This window comes from Anguilla rostrata, chromosome 12 (assembly GCF_018555375.3).
Source record: "Anguilla rostrata isolate EN2019 chromosome 12, ASM1855537v3, whole genome shotgun sequence".
Lineage (NCBI taxonomy): Eukaryota > Metazoa > Chordata > Actinopteri > Anguilliformes > Anguillidae > Anguilla > Anguilla rostrata.
The window spans coordinates 16,894,351-16,918,565 of NC_057944.1; the positions used below are offsets into that span (position 1 = coordinate 16,894,351).

The following is a 24,215-nucleotide window of genomic DNA, read 5'->3' on the forward strand; positions in this document are numbered from 1 at the left end:
GGAGTGAGGAAAATTGAGATCAGCAGGGGATAGACTGAGCTCCTCCTTTATATCTCCTATGTCACCTGGTCTCTGCTCAGATATTGATCCTACATTCCTGTCCCAGCATACACTGCTGCCTGGTGTCTCTATCTCTCCGGTGTAGAGCCCGGTCTCTGGGGCCCAGACCGCGTAAAACGGGGTCGATTTTAATGGCCGTGCGTGAAATTGATGGACTGAATTAGGATCAGGGCTGGAGCCTTCGCAGGCCCTTTGCAGTAGATTAATAGCGATCTCAGGTGCGGGATTTTTACACCTCCATCATTCACCGTGTGCAGAGAGCACCGCCGGACTCTCCACCACAGATGAGTGAGACCTGGGTCAGCAGTAATAACCTCCACAGGCTACCCCTCCACAGCGACTTAATGCAATAGCAATTACATAAATGAAATAATAAATGCTATTATTCTTGGTCTGAACCTAATAATATTGTGACAATGAAAATAGATTTTATTGAGTTTAATTGAGTTGGTTTTCCCCTTTTGTAGCAATATGTACAACCCAATGAGTCAATGTTCTTGACCCCTCTCTCCCACTCTCTTTCTCCCTCCCTCCCCCTCTCTCCCTCTCCCCCCTCCCTCCCTTTCTCTCTCTCCCACTCTGTCTCCCCCTCCCCCCTCTCTCTCCCTCCCTCTCTCTCTCCCCCACTTTCTCTCCATCTCTCTCTCTCTTCCTGTCTCCCCCTCCCCCCTCCCTCCTCTCTCTCTTCCCCCTTTCCCTCCGTCTCTCTCCCCCCTTCTCCTCCGTCTCTCTCTCCCCCTTCTCTCTCTCTCCCTCCCTCTCTCTCTCTCTCTCTCTCTCTCCCCCCCCCTCCCCCTCCCCGCTCTCTCTGTCTCTGTAGATGTATGGCAGGTACACCCAGGAGCTGGGTGACTATGCCAGAGAGGAGGCGGCTCGTCTGCGGGAGGAGGGGGGCCTGCGGCGCTCTGTCAGCGAGCGGAGCCGCTCGGTGGAGCTGCTGGAGTACGACAAGGGCCGCTGCGCCAAATGCCGGAGTGAGTGACCCTGGGGGGCCGGGGCGGCGGGGGCGGGGGCGGGCGGCGGGGTTTCTGTGAGTACCTGTGAAAGGGTTCAACAGCGACCAGCGCCGATGAGATTTTGAGTGTTCCGGCGAGGCCACAGGGACGAGGCATCTCACCAAGATGGACGTTCAATATTTCAGCTGCGTTTCCTTTCTGCACTCTGACTGCAGACGAATCCTTTCCTCTTCACCTGAATTACCCCCCTCCCATGCCACCCCCCCACCCCCCCATTGTACATCACTTAACAACCCCCTCCACTGTGTCTCCTGTACAGGAAGCACAATTCCTCAAAAACATTTGCTTTGGATTATAAAGCCAGATCTTTACTGTCCGCACAGTGAGCTTCCTATGATAGGTTAAATGCGGATTACACATACTATATAACCAAACGTATCAGTTGGAAAGCCAAATGTGAGTCAGGCCTAATCGCCCAATCAGTGCTCAACCTCTTCTGGCTGAATTGAAACAAGTCCCTGCACCAATGCTCTAACATCTGGAAGTTGTTATAGCAGCAAAGAGTGTGGAATGTTATAGCAGCAATGGGTGGATCAACTCTATATTAATGCCCGTAATGTTGGATGAGATGTTTGATGTCAGGTGTCCACATACTTTTGGCCATGTAATTATGTTCCCTATAGGCCCTTTCAATTTGAACAGAATAGTATTGAGTAACAGGCTGTAGTACATCACTCTAACCACCAGGGGGAAGTCAAGCCTGGAAAAATTTCCTTTGATTTTCAAATTGAAGTATTAAAGCATGGTGGTTGGAGGCTACTGCTGCAATTTAAATGGCTGTTATTTAATCTTTAATTAGAGATTATATGCTCTAGAGTGTTTTAGATGTTGGGATGTTCCAGTATTTGTTCCGGTATTATAATATATCAGTATTTGTAGTTATTTTCTATAAGACTATTTTCAATGCCCGTTTTCACTTGAAACTCTACTATGGTAGTTCTATCTTAATGTGTATGACCATTTGTGTATCTTAGTAAATAATAAAAACTGACTATTTGAAAAAACTTTGAATCAATGCTGGCAATTGTATGTGTTCCTTAGTCACCACCTTCAGTATAATACAGTTTTTAGAAACAAAGAAAACCGATGAAGGTGTATGTACAGTCAGGATGTTCAGAAACAAATCTACCTGTATCTGCGTCTGTTCGATCAAAAAATAAAAAATAAATTCACTGAAATCTCAACGGCATGGACAGAGCTCCCTCTGCTGGTTATGCTGTGTCATTGCGGCTGTCTTTATAGAGCGTAGTTTGGGAGCTATCTGCATGCAGGCAGTCAGCCTGCTGAAGATGAAAGCACAGCTTCAGTCTCCTTCAATCAAGTAATCTGCCTCTTCCTAAACAGATGAGTCAGCGGTAGCAAAAATTGTTTTGCGTGCTTGTGTCCAGTTGTGCGTGCGCATGTACCAGTGTGTGTGTGCATGTGCAGGTGTGTACGTGTGTACATATGTACGTGTGTGTGTGTGTTTGTGTGTGCACGTGCATTCAGACAGTCAGAAAGCATCATCCTCTGATGCTGCAAATGTTTGCTTTTTTCTCTCTCTTTTTTAAACACATCTTCAAGCAGAGCCACTGCGCAGATCTGGCGCAGAAGGAAGCGTCCGGCCGGGTGAATGAGCTGGAGGAGTGAAAGCGACCTTTCGCTCAGATTATTATTATTGACAGAAGCGTGGGGCGCGCCGCTGCGTCCGGTCGATGCTGTTTGGCTGCGCAGCCGGACTGTCTGACATGAATCCCCCCAGAAGCAGCGGGTCTGAGCATGAGACCTGGCGGCGGGAAACCCCGCCCCCTCGCTGGGGGTCAGGCATGAGACTGCTGGGAAACTGGGGGTGGGGGGGGGAGGGGCATGGAGCCCCACTGTGGCTCATTTGTCTCTTATGCGGGGGGTGATTACCCAGAAGCCTCCGTGTGTGGCAGGGAGAAGATGCGGCCAGTCGTATGACTAAACGCAGAACTGAACATTATTTGGCGCCTGCTGTTTCTATGACAACCTCAGAGTGTCTTTCTAAGAGCAATTTATCCGTCTTTTTGTCTCTGGAGCGGCAAGTGGTGTCGATACAGAGTGCTCGGTTAAACAGTGTGATATCGGCGCACTACTGCACATTTACCTGGTGTCTGAAGGCCAGTTAAGCCTTTTAAACCTGTAGGGCCTTTTACACCTACAGTGCCCTCCGGACGTAAGGGAACGGTGGAGTGAAATCTGTATATACTGTCCTTGCTTTATGCTTAAGGCATTTGGATTTAAGATCAAAAGATGAATATGAGACAGTAGTCAAAAATGTACAGACAGATTTTGAACAGCTTTTGAACATATTTTGAAACAGCCATTTCTGTAAATTGCTAAAACATACATGCATGTATATACCATGAAATAAAAGCTGATTGCCTGTAGTTCTCTCATATTCACTATTTGATCTCAGATCTAAAAGGTTTAAGTATATATAAAAAATAACAAATTTCACATCAGCCGTTCCATAGTTTTGGAGGGCACAGGGTGATCGTGATGTCGCAGGTCCTCTGGCCTCTGGGCGGGATTGGAGGAGATGTTCTGATGTCATCAGCGCTTTTAGAGAACAGGAGCAGGGAACCGCCCTCCCCCACCCCTCTCAGAATGTGATTGGGGTTCCTGATGAGGCGGAGCTTTCGGTGATCTCAGCCCCGCCCTCTCGCCAGCCTCAGAGCCGATCTGGTTTCCTGTGGCTCTGCCCACGCGCTGGCGACGGCGTCAGTCACGCTCGCGAGCGAAGGGAGCGCTCGCCGGGCCGGAGACGCCGGTGGGTGCGCCAGTCCTGCGCGCCCGCGGCGCCCTCTGGTGGCCGGGTGGCGGGGCGGGGCCGTGTCCGGCGGCGGCGCTGGGGTCCTGGCGGGAGAGGGAAACGCGCGGCTGAACGCTGCGTCTCGCGGGAATCGCGCGCCACGTGTAAACCCTGACGTCCCGGCATCGCCCCGGCAACCTCCCTGGAGACTGGTGTTGACCGTCACAGACTGTTCTGAACCCTGCGTGTCTGTGTTACCGTCTCCCTGGTGATCCGCCGATGGAGCCCAGCAGTGTGTGTGTGGGGAGAATGCTGTGTGTGTGTGTGTGTGTGTGTGTGTGTGTGTGTGTGTGTGTGTGTATGTCTGTGTGAGTGCGTGTGTCCGTTGGGAATGCGCTGTGTTCAGCAGATCTGAGCTGAGTGTAGAAAAGGGCCGTACTACTCCTTCTCCATCAGGCCACACACCCAACCACACACCCACTGTATAAAGAGGGAGAGGCAGAGAGGGAGGGAATGAGAGAGGGAGTGGGAGAGACGGAGAGAGAGACTCTTTTCTTTACTGAGAGCCTCCTCACTCACAGAGGCTAAAGCAGGAACCCCAACACCCCTTTCCTGTGTGGGTACATGTAGGGGTGATGGGGTTCCTGCTTTAGCCTGTGTGAGTGAGGAGGGTCTCAGTAGCAGAACTGGATGCATTGGCCTTTCTGTGGTCGCGCAGCAGGTCCATTATGAGCCGGGTACGTCGCAGCCACTCAGCTGGAGCGGAGTTATTTGAGGTTTATTCACTGATAATGAGAGCGCTATGAACCAGGCCTGCGTGTAGCTGCAGCCAGTAATAATGTGACAGAACCTGACCATTTGTACCATCAGAAAATACAGCCTCCCCACCGCAGTGCAAATGAACAGCATCTTTCATTCCGGGGGGGAAATGGTCCTGGCAGTAGCATCGGTGTGCCAGTAGGGGGCACAGTCATTCTTTACAAAAGGAGTGGGAAGGTGGGAGCAGTGGGGAGGTTTGGGTTTGGAGGGAGGTATGGAGGAGAGAGAGAGCTGTGCTGGCCGGTGGCTGACAGGTCTGCTACATTGTGGACGACTGTAGGCGGAGATCTCTGTTGCAGTCACCCAGTTACGGTCAATGTGGTGATTCTCCAGAGGGGCAGATCGCTGAAGGACTCGTGTGAAGGATTTGGGTGTGCTTGGTTGTATGAAGGTTAATATTCAGGCTAACTGATGTTTTGCTGGGCCTGATGGATGTGTTGAACCATCTGTCACTCATGGGTGTGACCCCGCCCTTTCAGCAGTGCTCTGCTTAAGAGTGGTGGTCAGGGTCAGAGAGAGAGAGGAGTGCTCATAGTCCTTTATACAGAATATGACACATGTCACTATGTTCATGTTTCAATTGGGCAGATGTATCTTACTGTAGCATAATGGATCAAGCTGAATTGGGCCGAAGACAAAATATCTGTCTTGATATACCCTTAGCCTTTCTTACGTTCGTGTGTGAGTGTGAGTGTGAGTGCGAGTGCGAGTGTGAGCGCAATTGTGAGTGTGAGTGCGATTGTGAGTGAGAGTGCGAGCGCGAGTGTGCGTGCGCGTGCGCGAGTGTGTGTGCGTGTGCGAGTACGCGTGCGCGTGCGCGAGTGTGTGTGCGTGTGCGAGTGTGAGTGTTTCTGTGTGTTTCCAAGCGTGCGGTTTGCCGCGTCCGTGTTTGGCGGGAACGGGCGCCTGTGGATGTGATTCTGGGTGTGCGCTGGGTGGTGGCTGCTCCCCACACGCGGGCGGGGCTCCTGCCCTCCTCCAGCGGGGAGCCCGGCTCAGACAGAGGCGCAGAAAGGAGCCATTTAGGGAAACCGGGCGCTCAGAGGATTGCTCTGTAATGAAATCTGTTGAAAGTACTCAGCCATGAGAAACGCATGAAATATTTATGGCTACAACCCTCAGCGCCCCCCCCCCCCACCAGCGGTTCGAGGCAGGGAGACGGCTGCTCGGAGACGGCCGTGCATGTGGACGTGCCGGCTGCGGCCCGGCCTGCTTGTTGCCGGGGCGTGGGAGGTGACGATCGGGGGGGCGCGGGCGGGTTGAGCCGGGGGACGTGGCATCAGGTGCCTGTCGGGTGGGGGGTGGGGGGGGGGCATGTGTTCAGGTTTCAGCTTCGCACACCCCCGCCAGCGCCCCCTGCAGTGCCCGCCGCGCCCCGCTCACCACTCCACTGTGCAGCTGTGTGGTGATCGCTCTGGGGCACTCGCTTTCACTCACCTCCATGTGCAAAACCTGTCTGTCCATCCTTCTAAACCCCAGAGACGTGCACAGCTCACACACACACACACACACACACACACAGGACAAACACACACACACACACACACACACACACACAAGACAAACACACACACAGGATACATACACACTCACACACACACAGGACAAACACACACACAGGATACATACACACTCACACACACACACACACACACACACACAGGACAAACACACACACACACACACAGGACAAACACACACACACACACACAAGACAAACACACACACACACACACAAGACAAACACACACACAGGATACATACACACTCACACACATACACACTCACACATGCACACACACAAAAGAAACATAAACACACACACATGCACACACAAGATACATACACACACACGCATGCACTCTCACTCACATACACACAAGATACATATATAGACGCACACACACATGCTCACACACACAGACACACACACAAAAACACACACAAGATACATACACACACACACACTCCTCCGCTTCTGAGCAACAGGTGTGATGTCAGCGGGAGCGCTGCATGGCGCCACAGGTCACCATGGATACGGGCCAGCATTGGGCGACTATGTGCTGCATTCTCTCATTTTGCCATCTCCCTCTGCCAGATATATCACTATGTCCCTCTCTCCCCCTCCCTCTCTCCCCCTCCCCCTCCCCCTCCCTCTCCCTCTCCCTCTTCCTCCGCTACCTCAGATTACTAGGTGGGTAGCAGGGGCAGACAGTAGATGGACAAATGAGTTGTCATGGAAACAGTGAGGCCCAGACAGGTGACGGGATGCTGCCGCAGTGGCTGGGTGGGGGACATGTTGGACACAGCGCATCTGATCTGTTCCTGTTGATTAACCCGAGCCCACGTCTCCTCGTATCTCTCCCTGCGCTCCTCTGTTCACGCGCTCGTTCTCCCCTTATCGTTCCTCTCACTTCTCATCCCGCCCCCTCTCTCTCGCAGTCTGTGGAACAGGACCACCCCCTCTCCCTCTTGCACATACAGGCTTGTGTGTGATTGTGATTGTGTGCGCGTGTGTGACTGTGCACGCGTGCGTGAGCGTGTGCATGTTTCCTGTGTGCAGACCCTTGATTTGATGTGAGATGAGAGCTGGTGCAGTGGGACACTGAGCCGAGGTGACAGGTTGACATGCCTGTAACCCCCCCACCCTCCCACGCTGGACACGAGCTTGTACATGAGCAAAGAACCCCCCCCCCCCACCTCGTCTTCACATGCTCCTTTTACTGTCTGTAAATGGGTGGGTGTTCTCGCGTGAGTGAGTGTGTGTGTGTGTGTGTGCGCGCATGTGTGTGTCTGTTGGTATGTGTCTATGGGTGTGTGCGTTCACGTGTTTGTATGCGTGTGGGAGTGCATGTGGACGTGATTGTGTGAGTGTGCATGTGATTGTGTGGACGTGCTTGTGTGTGTGTGCATGTGATTGTGTGTGTGTGTGCACTTGGACAGCGTGAGCGGGTGTGTGTGAGCGTGTGCAGATCATATGCAGGTGCGTGTGTGTGTTTGTGAGAGGTGACAGCATGTGATGGCATCAGGCAGATCAGCTCTAATTAGCTTCTCAGAGCCTGTTCTGGGGGCCAGCTTTGGCCCTGTGCAAACGCACAGCTGTGCCTGACTGACTCATAACTGTCACAGTTGCACAGGTCACCCCCATCCTCCAGCCTCGGTCTCATCTGCTCCTTCACTCTCCCTTTTCTGCCGTTCACCTGGTCCGCATGCTGGTCCGAGCGCCTGGTCCGCGTGCTGGTCCGAGCGCCTGGTCCGCGTGCTGGTCCGAGCGCCTGGTCCGCATGCTGGTCCGAGCGCCTGGTCCGCATGCTGGTCCGTGCGCCTGGTCCGCATGCTGGTCCGAGCGCCTGGTCCGCATGCTGGTCTGAGCGCCTGGTCCGAGCGCCTGGTCTGAGCGCCTGGTCCGCATGCTGGTCCGAGCGCCTGGTCCGCATGCTGGTCCGAGCGCCTGGTCCGCGTGCTGGTCTGAGCGCCTGGTCCGAGCGCCTGGTCTGAGCGCCTGGTCCGCATGCTGGTCCGAGCGCCTGGTCCGCGTGCTGGTCCGAGCGCCTGGTCCGCGTGCTGGTCTGAGCGCCTGGTCCGAGCGCCTGGTCTGAGCGCCTGGTCCGCATGCTGGTCCGAGCGCCTGGTCCGCGTGCTGGTCCGAGCGCCTGGTCCGCGTGCTGGTCTGAGCGCCTGGTCCGAGCGCCTGGTCTGAGCGCCTGGTCCGCATGCTGGTCCGAGCGCCTGGTCCGAGCGCCTGGTCCGCACGCTGGTCCGAGCGCCTGGTCCGCATGCTGGTCTGAGCGCCTGGTCCGAGCGCCTGGTCCGAGCGCCTGGTCTGAGCGCCTGGTCTGAGCGCCTGGTCCGCATGCTGGTCCGAGCGCTTCGGCGGCAGGCAGGAAGGGTCAGGACGCCGATGGATTGTGACATCATCACATCTCCTCCTGGGCCACGCTGTGTTCAGTGTTCACTGTGTTTTTGAGGAAAGAGCGGGAGCTGAGAGGGAGGTGGAGAAGGGAAGGAAGTCAGAGGAGGAGTAGGAGGAGGAGAGTACTGACACTGACTATAATCTGAGAGCAGCCTCATTGCCACGGACAGGACGGGGTCGCACGTTTGTCTGAAGCGGTGCCCTGTCTTCAGTCTTCCTGATGCACCGACTCCGTTCCTTCAGCCTGCCATGAAGGATCCGTCTGTAATCGTGCGAGTGTGTGCGAGTGTGTGCGAGTGTGTGCGAGTGTGTGCGAGTATGTGTGAGTGTGTGTGAGTGTGTGCGAGTGTGTGTGAGTGTGTGCGAGTGTGAACTCTTAACTCTTTGAAGAGTAGGTTTTTTCTCAATTTAAATTCAGTGTTCAAGAACTACATCGCTGTCAATGACCAGTAGCATGTTGAGTTAAGAACACCCTAATGATATAATTTGTGATCTTGCGCCTTAAAGGGTTAAGCTGGCCCCTCTTGTCTCTGCAGCAGCGCGGCATTCTGGCTCTGGTGTGTGAACGGGTGCCAGCGCAGAGCTGAAAGCAACACCTTGTTCCTCGCCTCCCGCCGATTCCGTTTTCTGTGCAGCCGTGCGCTTCACACACCCCCCCCCCCCCGATCCCGTGAGCCCTAATCAGCACCGCCCGTCCCGTCCCGTCCCGTCCCGTCCCGTCCCGTCCAGTCCGCTCACCTCGGGTGGACAGTAGGGAAAAGTTGTGTAAAGCCTGAATCTCTCGCTTTGCGTTTTACCTGCTGTTTTACACCACGCCTCAGGAAAGCTCCCCGTGCCCTTTCTGTAGATGGCTTCTGATCCGCTGTTTTAACCGCCATTCATACTCCGTTTCCTCGCGAAGCGGCTTTAGCAGTTCCACACAGAAAAGGAGCTCAGAGGGTCGACTGCAGCGTGCTTAGCTGGAGTTTAAACTTCGGGTTTAAACCCCTAGACCACAGATCGGCATTGCAGCCGGCACCGCTGTCCGGATCCGTGAGATAAGGATTAGCTGTTCCAGTTGTAATGACGTTCTGTGGTCTCTGGGTTTAGACGCGAGGTTCAAACTCCAGCTGAAAACACTGCAGGTGACCCAGAAAGTCCACTTGTGAAAAATGTGTACAAGTAAAAATAATGGACAAATATGTTCATTGCTCTGGTAGTTGATTTATATTCATCATTTTCTGCATTCATTATTGAACATTATGTCCCATAATATGCAAAAGCTCATTAATAGTTCAGGTCATAACATGCAGGTGAATCAACAAAACAAAACTACATCTACATGTGGGAGGAGACCAAGGTCAATATATGAATATATGAAGCAAAAACTGTGACGCACACATCTCATGTACAGTGCCGTGAAAAAGTATTTGCCCCCTTTCCTAATTTCCTCTTCAATTGCATATTTGTCTCACTGTATGATTTCATATCTTTTCACAAAATGTAATATTAGACAAAGGGAATCTGAGGAAGCATAAAACACATTTTTTTTTAATTGTCAATCACCCATGTGGTTGCTCCATTTTAGCAGCAATAACTGCAACCAAATGCTTCCAGTGATTTAATATCAGTCTTGCACATCGCTATGGATGAATGTGAGCCCACTGTTCTTTGCTGTACTGCTTTAATTCAGACAAATTGGTAGGTTTTTGGGCATGCCCGGCTCGTTTCAGGGCCTGCCACAGCACCTCTATTGGGTTCAAGCCAGGATTTTGACTAGGCCACTACGAAAGTTTAATTTAATTCGTTTCCTTTCAGCCATTCAGATGTGGACTTGCTTTTGTGTTTTGGATCATTGTCTAGCTGCACAACCCAATTACACTTCAGCTTCAGCCCACAGATGGATGTCCGGACGTTCTCCTTCCGGATCTCCTTCTGGTACAGAGCAGAATTCATGGTTTCTTCAGTAATGGCAAGTCATCCAGGTCCCGAGGCAGCAAAGCTTCCTCACTACCGCCACCATGTTTGACTGTTGGTCGTCCGATAAGTGCCACTTTTGACTCATCTGTCCATGGGACATTATCCCAAAAGCTCAGGGATCATCCAGGTGCTTTTTTTGCAAATGTGAGATGAGCATTGATGTTTCTCTTGGTTAGCTGTGGTTTCCACTTTGCTACTCTCCCATGAATCCCATTTTTCCCCAGTCGCTTTTTTATTGTGGAGTCATGAACACTGACCTTGGCTGAGGCTAGAGAGGCCTGCAGTTCTTTAAGTGTTCTTCTGGAATCTTTTGTGACTTCCTGGATGAGTTGTTGCTGTACATTTGGAGAAGGTTTTGGCAGGCCGGCCACTACTGTGAAGATGCATCACTGTTCCAAGTGTTCTCCATTTGGAAATAGTGGCTCTCACTGTGGTTCGGAGGAATCTCAGAGCCATCATATCTCAGACTCATATTTCAAAAACTTGTTTCTCATCTGTTCTGAAATTTCCTTTGATCATGGCATAGTGTGCTTGTAGAATCTTTGTGGCGACTACTTCACTCTGATGGTACGGTTCAGTATGAGTGAGGTTTAGATTCTGCAATCAAGCCTGGCTGTGTTCAGTCTGTTGAATCTAATTATCAATCAAATTTGGTTAATTGCATGATTGAGTGACTAAGGGGGCAATTACGTTTTCACATGGGTGATATGGGTGTTTTTTTCATTAAATATATAAAATAATAGTTTAAAAATGTGTTTTGCGTTTACTTCCCTTTGTCTAATATTATATTTTGTCTAAAGATCTGAAACAATTCAGTGTGACAAACATGCAATAATAGAGGCAAACAGGAAGGAATGGAAATACCTTTTTTCTTGACACTGTATCACAGCCTGTTACACACACCCTATCTCAGGCTGCCTTATCCTGCTGCTGGAACGGAATAATTCTTCCTCTAAAAGCCATTTTGTTGATGTGTTTTCTTTGCTTTTATTACAGTCTTTTTAATGGCATTGGTTTCCTTACAAAACTGAACTGCCAAGTTGGCCATTACTGGTGATTGAAGTGCAGTTCCCTTCCTTTCTCTATTTCAACCACACTCCCCCACCCACCCCCCCCTCCCAACGCTGGTGCTTGGCTCCTTAAACAAAGCTGAACCGCAGAGAATGTTCATGCGAAGGGACTCTCTAAAAATGATGCACTCCAGGCAGGGAAATGAGGGAAGGAGGGCTAATGTTAGCGACAAATAGCTGCCAGAATGAGTCTGAGTCAATGGGCAGCAAACACATTCTGATTTAATCAGGGAATGCGTGTAATGTAGCACGGTATGTGTGTCCTTCCATCTGACAGAGAATCGAACAATGAGCGACGATATTGTGTGTGTGTGTATGCGCACGTGTGTGTGTGTTTGTGTGTGTGTGCGTGCGTGCGTGCATGCATGCTGCTTTGAGGCTCTGTGGGGCTGTGTGTGATTCTGCACACTCTGCTGTTTTGGGAGAGAGGGCTGCAGGAGTACGTAGGGGAGCACCCCCCCTCCCCCCCATCTGCTCTTCTTTCCTGCGAATGCATGAATCATCATTCCTGTGAGCACAGGAACTTGGCCGCAGAAGACTGCACCGAGAGCACCACTCACCTGCTGCATTCAGCGCACCCTCCTTCCCTCCTTCATCTGCACCTCTCCTTTTCTCTCCCGTTTTTTTCCTTCTCACGTCTTAAATATCACACCTCACCCTCGGCCACCTGTCTGTAACACCGAAATGGAGAGAAAGGTGGGAGAGAGCTGTGCTTGGGGCAGAACGTAGCCGAGAGACAGATGGAGAGAAAAAAAGAGATCTTGGCATGTCACAGTCACTGTTGCCAGGGTGACCCATGATCCAGCAGCATGTAAATTCCTTATTGAAAGGGGAGTGCTATAAGGAGTTATGAATTATAAATGGGAGCTTATATGCATGAAAGGCACCATCAGACGCACATGTTTGGTGACCATATTGAAGGCTGTTGCATAAAATGAACCATAATTCAAATATAATTCACTCTTCATGATTTCCTCTCTGTAATGAATGCACCTGTGGTTGTGAAACATCAAACAGCTGTTCCTTGTGTGTATAATTTATTTAGGATGCCAAACACTATAACCAATATACTTGGCGTCAAACTTTATCGATCACGATCTCAGGTAGTAGTAGCCACACCTAGCAGCAGCTGTACCAGCATCAGTAACAGTAGTAGCAGCAGTAACTAGTAGTGGTAGCAGTAGTAGCAAGAGCAGTAGCCGTAGCAGTAGCAGTTGCAGTAGTGGGAGTAGCAGCATTAGTCACAGTAGCAGCAGTAGTACCAGCATCAGTAATGGTAGTAGCAACAGTAGCAACAATAGCAGTAGGAGCAGGAGCAGTTACTGTAGTGGTAGTAGTAGTAGTAGTAGTAGCATTAGTGGGAGCAGCAGCAGTAACAGTAGTACCAGTAGCAGTAGAAGGAGCAGCAGTAACTGTAGTGGTAGGAGCAGTAGCAGTAGTAAGAGCAGCAGCAGTAACTGTAGTGGTAGGAGCAGTAGCAGTAGTAAGAGCAGCAGCAGTAACATTAGTCGTAGTAGCAGTCGCAGTAGTAGGAGCAGCTGCAGTAGCAGCATTAGTCACAGTAGTAGCAGTAGCAGTAGTAGTAACGACGGGTTGTCCTTTTATTTCCCCCGTTCTTCATGAGATCCCCTGTGGTAGCGAAAGATCTGTGCGATTGAGACCGAGAGGGAAGAACAGACACGTGGACAGATGCGGGAGGAGGTGGCCGCTCTAACTGTGCCTGTTATTGTTATTTGTCCCCAGGGTATCCCTACGCCCTGGAGCCTCCTCAGGACTTTTTATCTGGTAAAGCTCATCTTGATGAATCAATTAAAACACATTAAACGCTTTCCTCCCCAAACTATTAATAACCGCATCAATTAAACAGCAGTGCCATCTGTCTGTGTGCGTGTGTGTCCTCGCTGTAGCTGTAGCAGTCAGGTTTAACTTTCCTTCCATGTTGAGTGACTGTGCAGATACCAGCGCACAGCCTTGACCCCATGACCCCATGACCTCATGACCTCATGACTTGGCTTCGTCAGGGCAGGTTGCTTTTCTCTTTGCACACAAGGCACATTGGTCTGCCTCTGCCTGGGACATGTGTGGTGGTATCTGGTTGAGTTTGCCTTGTGTGGTGGAGTTAAAGAAAAGCAACGGGCCTTCAGATAATCTCACTATACTCCACCCATTCTGACCCCAGCCCCGCCTCCCAGCTCCTCCCCTGCTCTCTCCCCTGTGTGTATGGTGGATACACCTCACTCCTTCCACTTGCTGATCACTGGAGCTGAAATGGTGTCTTGGTCCACAATCAAACACTTACATACCTATATAAGCCTATACAGATTAGACGCACACACACATAAGCACACACAAGCACATACACACACGCACACAAGTGCACATGCAAACACATAACATGCACACACACATAAACAGAAGCACACACATACACACAGACAGACATCTTTTCAATGAATGTGTTGTGACATCTAGATTTGGTGAAAGGCACATTTCCACAAGGGTTTTTTTAAATAGTCTGAACAGACAGTAATTTCTTACAGCCTTGTGTTGCGCTTTGGCCTCCAGACTTCCACACCACATTTTTATGCAGAATACAAAAGATATTAAACACTTCCCTGCTGTATCTGAGGTTCTCTGGCAATAGTTTAAAGAATCTTGAATTTTGACTTAGTTATTCAGATAATTAATGTACTTGTTTATCAAGCAAGATGAATTAACAGATATTTGCTACTTTTAAACGCATGCATGCTGCTCAGGTATTGTAGAATGTGTTGTCTCCAGAAATATTTTCATGCTGTATAAGGAGAAAATGTAAAGAAAAATGTAGCATGGGACTGTGCCTTCTGCTGATGCAGGATTTGACGAAAGGCAGATCCAAAAGCACATTTATACTATTGGGTAGAGGCAGCTTTTTATATGTAAGCACACACACACACACACACACATACACTCGCACGCACACACGCACACACACTCACACATACACACAGCCACACACCATGACTGTTCATTTGTATTGTTCCTGTGGGTACCATGGCACTGTTCCCGTGTCTGTCACACAGCTGAAGCCCGTACATTAATCAGCCTGGAACTCCATCTTTCCTTGCTCTGCCTCCTCTCTCCCAGGACTGGGGGGGCGTGGTGCGTGTGCGGGACGGGGGCTGCGTTCAGGGCTGCAGCAGCCATGCTCAGTCACCCCCCGCCCCCCCCCCCCCCTTTCCTCCAGCTACACACCCCAGACAGCCTTATGACAGTCACAGTGCAAATAATCATAAATGTGTTGAAATGTCTAAATAATTAAAAGGGGGAAAAAGATGAATGTCTTTGATTAAACTGCAGGCTGACAGGGTGATCAATGCGCACCCCTTTTCCGGGACTGCTGCAGTGATTTAAAACCTCGGGCGCCAAAGTTTGTTATTAATACTTTTAATTAATGATTGCAGACCTGCGCCAGATTACTGCTCTTACGGGCCTATTCGTCTCCTTTCTGTTTGGGATTACTGTGGCGTGATGCGCACTCTGCGCTGTGTGTGTGTGTGTGTGTGTGTGTGCGTGCGTGTGTGCGTGCGTGTGTGTGTGTGTGTGTGTGTGTGTGTGTGCGTGTGCGTGTGCATGCGTGCGTGTGTGTGTGTGTGTGTGTGTGTGTGTGTGTGCGTGTGTGAATGTGTGTGTGTGTGCGTGCGTGCGTGCGTGCGTGCGGCAGTGTGTGTGTGTGTGTGTGTGCGTGTGATGCGTGCGTGCGTTGTGTGGTGCGTGTGCATGCGTGCGTGGCGTGTGTGTGTGTGTGTGTGCGTGTGTGTGTGTGTTGCGGGGTGTGTGTGTGTTGTGTGGCGTGTGCATGCGTGCGTGTTGTGTGTGTGTGTGCGTGTGCATGCGTGCGTGCGTGTTTGTTTGTTTGTGTGTGTGTGCGTGTGCATGCGTGCGTGTGGTGTGTGTGTGTTGTGTGCGTGGTGTGTGTGTGTGTGTGCGTGTGTGCTGTGTGTGTGTTGTGTGTGCGTGTGCTGCGTGTGTGCGTGTGTGCGTGTGTGGTGCTGTGTGCGTGCGTGTGTGTGTGTGTTGTGTGCGTGTGCATGCGTGCGTGCGGTGTGTGTGTGTTGCGTCGTGCTGGCGCGTGCGGCTGGGCTGGGGTTTCTGAGAGATGACCCTGGAGGGAAATGCTTTTTTTCCCCCCCGAATGACGAGTGACACTGCATGCTGAATATCATGATCTCTCTCCGCGAAGGCTTCCTACAGTCAACCTTAACAACAGACCTACCCCAAAAGAAGATGCTGCCAGCTTCATTTAAAATACTGCTGGCTAACATGCTGTACTAACCTGTAGATATTTACCTTCCGCTGCACTTTCCCCCAGTACACTGTCCACCCCATGCACCAAAATGGGATACGAAAAGAGCCATATGCAGTCTTGGACCGTTAAGTCAGGAAGTGAAATCCTCCTGCCCATGGGAAAAGCATATTACGGAGCGAGAGAGCGTGCTTCCCGTCCTACGGGTCTGCTCTGCGGAGGATGGGAAAAGAGCGAGGGAGCGGACGGATGAGTGAAGCAGGGAAGCACTAGCCCTCCGGCTTCCTGGTGCGAAGTGAGCTAATCCGGCTGTTCCTGGGCTTGCTCTCCCTCAGGAGCGTCCCTGTAGCAGGTTTGCGGGAGGCGGGGAAGGACCTCCAGGTGCCAGTGAGCTCCACAGCCCTGGTACTCACATGGAGCCAGAGGAAGGCTCTTTTAATGGGGCGTCCCGCCCGAAGGTTAATCACTCCGCTGAGCTGCGCTACACGCCCGCCTGTGAACCCCAAGTGCTCCTGCTGCAGGTTTTAATGGTGCAAGGAGGGCCTGAGCCTAGGTAAAGCCGAGGGGGTCCCCACCCACACCCCCGCCCACCTCCTCCCTGCCCCCGGGGTTTGAGGGGGGCTGTAACTCAGCTGTGTCATGTCATCCACTTCCTGGATCGTCATGGCAATATTAATCATGGATTGTGTATCGCATCGCACCTTTCGTGGGTCTGAGTGTTTGAGGGAGATCTTTGACACCTCAATTACCAATTTACCGGCCCCGCCTTGGTGATTCATGGTGCCTGGTTTTCCACCAGATGAATCACCACACGTCTGCGGCGGAGGGTGGGGTTTATTTATCCGTTTGAATTGGGGATTGATTAGATGGACAGATCTGGCTAAGAAACCAACCCCACTGGTCTTTGCACTACTGTAAGGGTGTGGGACCTTTAATAGTCAGGAATTTAGTCGTGCATTTCTCATCTGAAACAGCATGTCAGTGCAGTGTCCCTATCGCTGCATTTGTTTTTTATGCTGGGTCCAGAGGGAAATCGGAGACTCCCATACTGCAGTGTAGTCCATGAAGTGGCTCTCTTCCCACAGACGTGGATGTGGAAGTTCCCACCTAAGGTTTCTATGGGGCTGTAGCCTGCTAGGAGCAGGTGTGAGTGACAGGTCTGATTGCTGTCTTAATAAATGTGCCACAGTCAGAGAACAGATCAGTCCCTATGGAGAGACGTGGGAAGGGGACGTTCTCACTCTGAGGAAGTTTGCTTACTGAGACGCCACATGGGAACTTCTTTATTTCATTGTGGGGAAAAAGATGTTATGGCTTTAATTGGCTGAGTATTTGAGTATTTCTCTACTATTTGCTGATTGGGCATTGAACTGTCTCTGTTACCTCCCACATTATCTCGCTGAGATTCAGCCACATTGGTGAAGCAGTAGGGGGGAATTGGAACAGGGACAGCCATTTAAACACTGTAGAACAGGAGGTATGAAAGGTAGAGATGACTGCCATATTGTGGGTGGAGCTCTGATTCACCATGCTGATCTGGTGGATAGCTCCATCGTGGAGCAGTTATTGGGCAGCAGATTGCTCTGTGGCCTCTCTACCTGCACCTCTCTCTCTCTTATTCTCTCTCTCTTGAGTTTGAACATGGTTGACATTTTCATTTCCTCCTCCCCCCGAAATTACTTTTTCTTATTTCATGTTCTCACATAAAATTTTCTGAATTCATTGATGAGCAGTCTTTCTCTCCCTCTCTCTCTCCCTCACACACACAAACACACACACGAACAACTGGGGGTTGGGGTGTGAGGGGGGTGTGGCAGTGTCTCTTTGGAGTTATGACTCACAGGAGGTACAAACTGAGCTCACTGGAGAGAGAGAAGGTGTTGCTATGACAATAGGATGTTTTCATTGGTTGTGGAACGTGCTGTAGGAGAATTGATTGTGTCCTGTGTGGTGGGAGTGCGTGGGTGAGAGGGTCAGGGGCTGCAGCTGTACGCATTCAGAGAGATTGGCATGTTTATCTAATTTACGCTTTTGCGTGAGCGGGTGTGTGTTTGTGCATGTGAACGCACGCATACAGAGACACACAGACGCACGCACACACAGGAATGGCCACACAGGTCTGTTCTGCTTTGTTTCTGGTGCAGCATTAGGGTGTCCTTGCCTTGTCAGACTGGAGGTAGCAGCCCTTTGAACTGAGAGAGATGGGCATCCACTCTGTCCCCTTTGCTAAATGGGGAGAGTTGGTCTGAGCCAGGGCTGAAAGAGATGGATATTAATGAGAGTTTTATGAACAGTACCTCTCCACCCCTCTATCGCCATGCTGTGGCTCAGCCAGATGGATTTTCAGGTGCCCTTCAGTGGAAAAAAAAGCAAACAAACAAACAGACCCATTAGGGGACCAGGAAGCATCACTGTCATCCTCAGCTCCTGTCCAAGACGGTTCAGGTTTGGGGGGGGGGGCGGGTGTTGGTACTGCAGATTGCTAGTTATAGCCTGCTGTGCTGGGCTCTCTTTGTAGCATGGTCCCAGCGAGTTAAATGTGGATGGTGGGGCCATTAGCTGATGAATTCTGTCGCTGAAGGTTAATGAAATGCCTTTCACTCTGAGGCGCGGCCTGGCTTGGCCATCCTTTGTGTGTTCTCCATTCAGGGAGGCCTCTGTGTGAGCTCATGGCTGTGTCGATACCTCAGGCAACAGCATACTCTTGCAATGCATTGTGGGAGCCCACATAATGCATTATATCAGTTCGCCTCATTAATATAGCCCGCAAGTTGAGTTTAGCTCAGGACCACGATCTTTGAGTGTAGAGGGTGAGCCTACCTCCTGAGCATAGCCTGGAGACAAACCCCTACAGTCTGTGAACACGCTGTTTAAGCAGTGATTCTGATTGCTGAGCTCCTTCTGTAATACGAGCACTGCTCCTATTATCCAGGCTGTCGCGTTAACAGCTGTGCAGATTTCGGTTTACACACAGCGCTTCAGCTCTGCAGGCTCTCATTAGGATTTAAAGACTTGATGGAGTCTCCCATCAGTTCACAGCGAAACTCAGGAGCAGCGTTCATTTTACCTGTCTATGTGGCTCACGTACCCAGGTCTACCAGTAATTCAAACCCCTGAAACCCTCAAATCATGAATCCAGAGCTTGTGTGAACAGAGAACAGTGGAAGTTTGATCACCCTGGCTGAGCTATTAGGAGTGTAATTAGCATACAAGGACACACTGTACACCTTGTACACAAGCATCAGGTTTACATTGAATTTACATAAGGCAGTTTACATAGATTTACATAAGCATTATGTTTACACCCGCATTCATGCATTAAGAATGAGGGCAGGCCAGGTGTGAAACTGTTATTCTTTTGGTTTTGCCTGTACTTCAGAAAGAGTCTGAATTTCATAACACCATCTTCATGTTTGAATTGGTTTCCACGTGGCTGGAGTCTGTGGATAGGCACACAGCCACACAAATACGTATACACTCTTACGCAAGTGTGTCTGTGCCTTTGCCAGTTGCAGTGAACTCCAAAGAGAAGAGGAAAGAGCTGAAGGGTCATATTCTCTGTAGGACTCTCTCTCTCTCAATTTCAATTTTCAATTCAATAAGCTTTATTGGCATGGTAAGGGTACACTTACATTGCCAAAGCATTCACTCACATGACAAATATAACAGACAGGCAATAACAATTTAACTACAATAAACAGAAAAAATATAAAATCCAGACAATCCACAGAAATAAAATTCTACATCTAGAACATAACACATACAAAGTGTCAATTAACTATAATAATGTTACTTTTCTGGTGTCAATGTTACTCCCTGTCCCTCAGTTTGTGGCAAGTGGCAATGTATTGTGCTGCCAAATCTACACATTCCCTTCTTTCTCCCAAAAGGAATGGCAGCTTCTCTGTCTCTGAGTGCATCTCAAATTGTGGGCAGATTTTTTTCATTTTTAGGAAGAACAGTGACCTTGTCTCTCTGTATTTCTCACATTTTGTGAGGAAATGAAGCTCTGTCTCCACCTCTTCAGTGTCGCAAAGTGAGCACAACCTGTCCTCTCTGGGCAGCCAGGTCTGCCGGTGTCTACCTGTCTCGATAGCCAGGTTGTGTTCACTGAGTCTATATCTGTCAATATTTTCCTTGTTTTTGAATCTTTCACTTGGTCAGGTAATCTGCCACAGTGTACTCTCTTTTTAGGGCCCGATAGCATTCTAATTTGCTTTGTGTTTTTGTTTGTGTGTCCCAATAGGTGATGTAATTTTCTTTATGTTTTGCTATAATTTGGTTGACTCTAATTGTTTGTATGTTGCTGTCTTGAGGCTGCTTTGTGTTAGTAGGGGTTAATGAACTAAGCTTCAAGACTAGCTGGCTGAGGGGACTCTTCTTTGGGCTCATCTCTTGGTATTTCAGGGCCTTGTAATGATAAGAGTGGGGGTCGCTGTTTTGAGGTGAATCCAAAATTTAACTGCCCTTTTTTGGATGTTAATTAATAGTGGGTATTGGCCTAATTCTGCCCTGCATGCATTGTTTGGTGCTTTCCTCTGGACATGGAGGATGTTTTTACAGAGTTCTGCATGCAGGGTTTCTATGGGGTGTTTGTCCCATTTTGTAAAATCTTGCTCTGTGAGCGGACCCCACACTTCGCTGCCATATAATGCAATTGGTTGAATCACTGATTGGAATATTTTAAGCCAAATTTTGACAGGCAGTATAATTTGAGTATTTTTCTTTATGGCATAGAATGCCCTGCGTGCTTTCTCCTTCAGTTCATTTACCGCCAAGTTAAAGCTTCCTGTCTCTCTCTCTCTCTCTCTCGCTTGCTTTCTCTATCCCTCTCTCTCTCAATCTCAGTCTACCTACACCATTAATATACTACATTCTTGCACACGAATGGAAACACACAAGCACACACAAATTAATGTAAATGGATTAGACCTTGATAGCTGTTCAGAGGGAAATGGGATTACACCAGATGTCGACATGTGGTGCCTGTTGAGGGAAATACACGTCTTCAGTCGCCCTCCCCCGAACCATGACACGACACTGATGGATTCTTTCATGTGCAGAGGAGAGAGACATGGGGACTGGGCCTCTGTGCAGCGCTCGTGTGTGTGTGTGTGTGTGTGTGTGTGTGTGTGTGTGTGTGTGTGTGTGTTTGTGTGTGTGTCTGTATGTTTCTACATGTAATACTGTTCATGCAGTTTGATTCCCTCAAAAACTGTGCTGTCCGTGATACTGTCTTTTCAGGCCACGACAGGGTGCAGTAACAAAGTATGTCAGCTGAGGGCGATGTGGAACAAGCCCTGTTCAGACCCAGACATTAGAACAGACATCAGGCAAAACAACAGACCTCTGTGCGCCCATCCACAGTGTAGTATGGCTCTTAGAGAGAGAGAGAGAGGGAGAGGGAGAGGGAGAGAGTGAGAGCGCTCTGATAACCTTCATCCTAATGAACCCTCGTCCACCTGTCTAATTCTGCATGCATGTACCTGGCTGACTCTAGGGTCTCTTTGGTCTTCATTTTGTCTTTTGCCGTGATAGGCAGTTCCCTGGAAGGATTAGTCAGGGTGAAGTTGAAAGGTAGGGGCAGGAGACTAATAAACCCATTACTGAGACCCTATTGCTGATCCTTCCCCAGAGGAGAAAGGCACATCTCTCTCTCTCTCTCTCTCTCTCTCTCTCTCAAACACACTCACTCACATATTACCTGTGAAAGGACGCATTCTGTATCCATGGCAACCTCAATTAGGCGCTGATGGCATCAGCGTGCTTTTTGTGAGAGCGGAGGGGAGTGAAACAATCAGAGGGAGAGAAATGGGGGGGGGGGGTGGGGGAGTGAGAGGGAAGGACATGTAGAGAAAGAAAGGAGACAAGGGGGGTGAGGTGGGGGGGGGGGATCGTTCAGTTCCATAAAGAGAAAAGTGAATTATGATTCTAGCTAAAAAAAAAAAAAAAAGGACCTTCACCTTGCTCATCCAGGCCTCTCGTAACAGTCCCCAAAAGGCTGAGAAGAAAACACAGCCCAATCCCCCCCCACCCCAGCTGGTCCCCAAGCTCACAGCCATTCCCCTCTAAAAGCCTTGCCTGTCCAATCCCTAAACTGATGTCAACTGAGTGTTTTCCACAGTGCAGGAGAGTACATATAATATTCTGCACACATAGCTGCCTGTAGACTTTCTATTTGTTTGCTGATTTATCAAACTGTTTCTGTTGCCGTCTAGGAATTGAAGAATGATGGAGAGGGTGAGAGCATGTGCGTGGAGTTTTGGGCAAGAAATTCCAAAGGCTGACCTGACCAAAAAAACAGTAATGTTGGTCATCAGTCATGACATTATATACTGCTTTTCCACCTCACTGTTTTTCTTTTTAGTGCTTTTACGGTAATAAACACACCAGCTATCAACATGGAACAAAACAGAACATTATATTATACTGAACAAAATTAAATGGATTAAAAGTCAAATTGAGCTATGTGGTGTTGGTATTTTGCCTTTTAAGAGTCCACAAAAATGAAGCTGTTCTATTAGGCTAATGCCCAATTCCTTAGGCATTTTGAAGACAAAGGCTTAGGCTGGAGCTGGGACTGCCAAGCTATGGTCCCACTGCCAAACCTTGCCGCCAGCAAAATGCCATATTGGTGCCTTTCATCCAAGTGAAACCACGAATATAGCTTAATTAATCATTTTCACATTGTCTGTTTTATTACACAAAGAAAATTATCCAAATTGGCTTGTTGTTTGTGCAATTTTACTAAATTTAACTGACGTTATAGCCTCATTCACTGAAAAACTGGAGCGCACTTAGTCTATGTACACATGCCTCCGCTATTTGGTGTCACATAATGTGCAAATGTAAAAATACCATTGTCAAAACAGAGCCCTCCCAAAATATTAATTTGAAATTCAGCCTCAATTTTTAAATGCTTAAAAATCTAGTGGGGAGAGTTGGGTTACAGTTAGGTATAGGGGAGAGATTAGGGGAGAGATTAATGAATGTAAAGAGAGAGAAATAGGAAGGATGGAGGGAGAGGACAAGCTGGTGTCCACAGTGAAAGGAAGTTGCTCTCAGAGAGCAGCTGGTCAGTGGGTGGGAGCAAATGGATGCAATTGCAGCTCCACATTCACTCTGACACACACACACGCATGCGCACACACGCACAGACACACACACACACACACAAACAAACACACGCACGCGCATATGCACACACGCATGCGCATACGCACACATGCAAACACACACACACACACACATATGCTTTACTATGACCTGATTTTGGTCACTTTCTATTGCACTGTCATGCTTTCCCATCAAAGACACACACACATACACACACACACACACACACACACAAGCAGAGCTGAAAATGTTCCCCACGCAGACTCTTACACAAAAATACTGCCCGCACGCGCACGCGAGCGCACGTTCTGCTCGTGATGATTGCTATTGTGATGGGATCAGAAGAGCCGGGATGCCTCTCCCGCTTGCCCACGTCTTATCTGATCGCGGCCAGTAACGCCGGCGCGGGGAAGGAGAACGCACACGTCCCGAATCATGTTCCGAATTGGCCAGAAAAACAGGAGCATAAGGAGGCTGAGCGAGCGAGCGTGCGTGCGAGCGTGCTCCAGCGAGCGCGCGTACGTGTATGGCACACACGGACGCACGTATGTGTCACTGCTTATGTAAGCGTGTGATGGCGGCGGCGGCGGGACAGGTGCTAATTGGAGCGAGCGTTTGGTGCGATACGCCAGCGTGACTCCTCCTGCGTGCCAGGTATCACTCCTCCCTGCCTATATCAGGAAACAGGCCCAAAAGAAGTGTTTGTCTGGCCTGTGCTTCCTCTTGTGCGTCTCTGCCTCTGGTTCCATCTGCAGTCCAGCTGCTTTTTTTAACTGCGTGGAAAAGGTTGCCTGACGTTTGAGTGTTGTATTCACTTAAATAAAACGGATGATTGAACCGCATTTTTATCGGTATTGCGATTTTAAATGTATTATTTTTTTATTTAAAAAAATGAATGTGGAGAAGAAAGAGGTTTTTTGGTGTGTGTGTGTGTGTGTGTGAGGGGGACTCCTATGGACTGTCTTTTTGATGAATGGCCCATTCTCGGACGGAACTTGTGCTTATGCAGGTTTGATGAATGGGACCCCTGGTTCTGATACCAAGGACGAGAGATCTGCTTTTCAACAAGGAGAGGAATTGAACGGGCCAGGGGTGCAAAACTGGAGAGGAGGAGAGCGATTAAAAATCCATCACTTAGTCATCTGTTGACAGGCCTATCTGAGTGGGAACTTCCCTTTTATCATCTTAAAGGAAAAAAAAGGAGGAGGAAAAATGTTTGGAC

At 49.5% G+C, this 24,215-nt stretch overlaps 1 protein-coding gene across 2 annotated transcripts in view; it reads left to right on the forward strand.

Moving 5' to 3' along the window:
- Positions 1-24,215, forward strand: part of clcn2c (chloride channel 2c) — a 118,434-nt gene that overhangs the window by 41,207 nt on the left and 53,012 nt on the right. For both annotated transcript variants that reach the window (XM_064301043.1, XM_064301044.1), the window contains exon 2: positions 881-1,034. In XM_064301043.1, the coding sequence (XP_064157113.1) occupies positions 881-1,034 (154 nt within the window). The remainder of the gene's footprint in view (positions 1-880; positions 1,035-24,215) is intronic.